At 35.4% G+C, this 2,621-nt stretch overlaps 1 protein-coding gene across 1 annotated transcript; it reads right to left on the bottom strand.

Moving 5' to 3' along the window:
* Positions 1–855: 855 nt before the first annotated feature.
* On the bottom strand, positions 856–2,343 carry LOC131635481 (uncharacterized). The gene is made up of 5 exons (XM_058906098.1): positions 2,200–2,343; positions 1,571–1,838; positions 1,271–1,489; positions 1,056–1,146; positions 856–961 (listed from the first exon to the last, which is right to left on the bottom strand). Exons 1-5 carry the CDS (start codon positions 2,338–2,340, stop codon positions 856–858), a joined length of 825 nt encoding a protein of 274 aa, XP_058762081.1. The 5' UTR covers positions 2,341–2,343.
* Positions 2,344–2,621: the final 278 nt, after the last annotated feature.

Genomic DNA, 2,621 nt, shown 5'->3' with positions numbered 1-2,621 from the left:
AACAGAAGACTGTGTTCATTCACTTGCTTGATTTATGACAATATATATCTTCTGACTTTTGGTTTCTGTTGTAAGTTAAGAACGTATCTGCCACCGTTAATTTGTTCCTACTTTGATGAAAATGTTTTGATTCATTACACCATTAAATAAGGACTGGAATTCTCAAATGAGATGAGCAGGATTGTTTGATATTCTGAAATTCTTATTCAGTTGCAATGGGGACTGTTTTGCAATGGGAGTGGGAGTGGGAGTGTTTTGACTAAGGGACTGTTCTGAAATTGTATTCTGAAATCTTTAGTAAGTATGGTAATGGGACTGTTTTGACTAAGGGACTGTTTTGTCTTATATTTTCATCCCTATTTGCATTATAAATCATTGAGAATGCTAATAGTAGGTGTATAATGCTGGAGAAAACTAAAGAACTCCTAAAGTGATTTCTTGATTCTTGATTCATGACACCGTTAATTTGTTCCTACTTTGATTAATGTTTATTTTTGTTTTAGATTACTTTGGTTCTGGATTTTGTTATGCTTTTATGCTTCAACAGATCCTGTAAGTTGACAATGTTGGTGTCCTGCAATGACGTTTTATGCGCAGATCCGGTGACGAAATTATTGTAACTATGAAATTCCTGCCGAAATTATTGTGGTTTTGCAGGCTGAGCACAACTTTGTATTGTCACAACTTATTTTCAAATAGAAAAGCTAGCACATTTTTGTAAGTAACCAATCACAAAGATCACAAAGTCGCAACAAAAGTGGAATCATATTTACCTTCTTTCCTTCCTTGATTGCACGGATACTTTTGACTTCGTTGAGGTTGGTCCAACTTTTGTTAGCAGATTGAAGGGACGATTCACAAGTCAAGGACAGCGAAGGCGCATTGGAATTTTCCAGTTCCTCCATAGCTGATAAGTATAATATAGTCAAAAGATATTGTTTTGACAGGGATCAAATACAAACTAATTTAGTATAAAATACAATTAACATTATAAACCGATTAAATGAACAATAGCAGAGAGGAAATAACACTAAAATTATACTAACATAATATACCTTGCTTTGAATTCATCAATTTGGGGATGTTCCACATTAATGAGAAGTCTTGAGCCACTCCATGCATTTGAGAGACTCCGTGCTCCAGAAACTGCGAAAGACACATGGTTTTTTATCAAAAGTTCAAACATGATAACCTGAAGTATAACAACTACAGCCATAGACATGTTGCAAGTACAGCTGCAAAAAAACTACAATACTATACTTCATAAAACCTGTGTTTATCTTGCACCATGCATGTGTTAAGACAATAATAGTAGGACCAACCATCTTGCCAGGGGTATTGTAGTTCATAAACTGTTTGCAGTAATCATCCCACAAGGCAACCTCGATCACGTTTCCTTCAATATCACGCAGAGTGATATTGACGCAAGACTTCCTTCCACCACCACCCATTTGCGTCTTAAGCACATCTTGAAAAACACCAATCACATCTACAAAAGGGACTACAATTAGATCTAAAGGCAGTATTACGATAACATGCTTGCAGTACATTAAGTATAGTAGATAGTTACCGTATAACATGTCAGGTTTGTAGCTTCCCTTGAGAAAATCGGCAATAGGGTGAAAGTTATTTCTGTGACTCGGTATTTCTGGTATTTCCAAATTGGTCATGGTAGTACCTCCGTTGAATAGAAGTTTTAGTGGGTTAGAACACACTTTGAGAGGTCCATCATTGATAACAGGCTCTCCATTATAGAGGGAATATGTTTCATGCTCTTTGACTTGTTCGATCCAATATTGGAAGTCTCTGCTCCTAGAAATGGCATGAATCCGATCACCCTATGACATGTTTTGATAAAGAAAAATTGTTAAATCCACAATAGTTAGCATATACTAAATTTTATAGGAGCATAAAGTGAAGGGCATACAAAACAGGGATGTATAGTAGAACAAACTAAATGAAATATATTAAAGAGAAAAAAGATATAAACAGAAACGGTGATAGACTAACATATATTAAAGTAAATGTCACTAACCATGAGATCTGTTACTAAATAGAACAGAAACAGTTTTATACTTTAACAAAGGGCATGAAAAGAAAAAGAAAACCCTTTGTTATCTAGTTTTATTTTTCAACACATTGGTTCTTTAAAAAAAACTTTCTGTTTGATTTAAGCATTTTGTGCCATAAGAAATAAACCTTTCCATCTTGAATGATGAACTCAAGGTGTTGTGATCCTGTTTTTTCCTTAACAACCCACACATCAATAACCCTTATCAGCATCTTCCAGACTTGATTTCCCTGGACCATATCCTTAATGAGTATCGGAGCACGAGACATTCTATTTCGCCGACACTGCGAGAGAAGTGCAAACAAATGATTTGCGAGAGACAAGCAAACAAACGCAAGTAACCAAGTAGTAAAACAGAATAATAGCATATTAAGAATGGAACCAAGAACCCATTAGCAAAACAGATGATTTGCGGTTGAATAGCACAATACGATGGAGATAGAGAAGGATTCCAAGAACCAACTAAAGTAATATGTTGAAGAAGATACCTGAATGGAAGCAGAGGTTGGACAATCTTCAATGGATAATAGCCAAGGTTAAGTTGGAGAGA

Source organism: Vicia villosa, unplaced genomic scaffold (genome assembly GCF_029867415.1).
Source record: "Vicia villosa cultivar HV-30 ecotype Madison, WI unplaced genomic scaffold, Vvil1.0 ctg.001498F_1_1, whole genome shotgun sequence".
Lineage (NCBI taxonomy): Eukaryota > Viridiplantae > Streptophyta > Magnoliopsida > Fabales > Fabaceae > Vicia > Vicia villosa.
The sequence above is the reverse complement of the archived record's forward strand: the minus strand, read 5'-3'. Positions and strand labels throughout refer to the sequence as shown.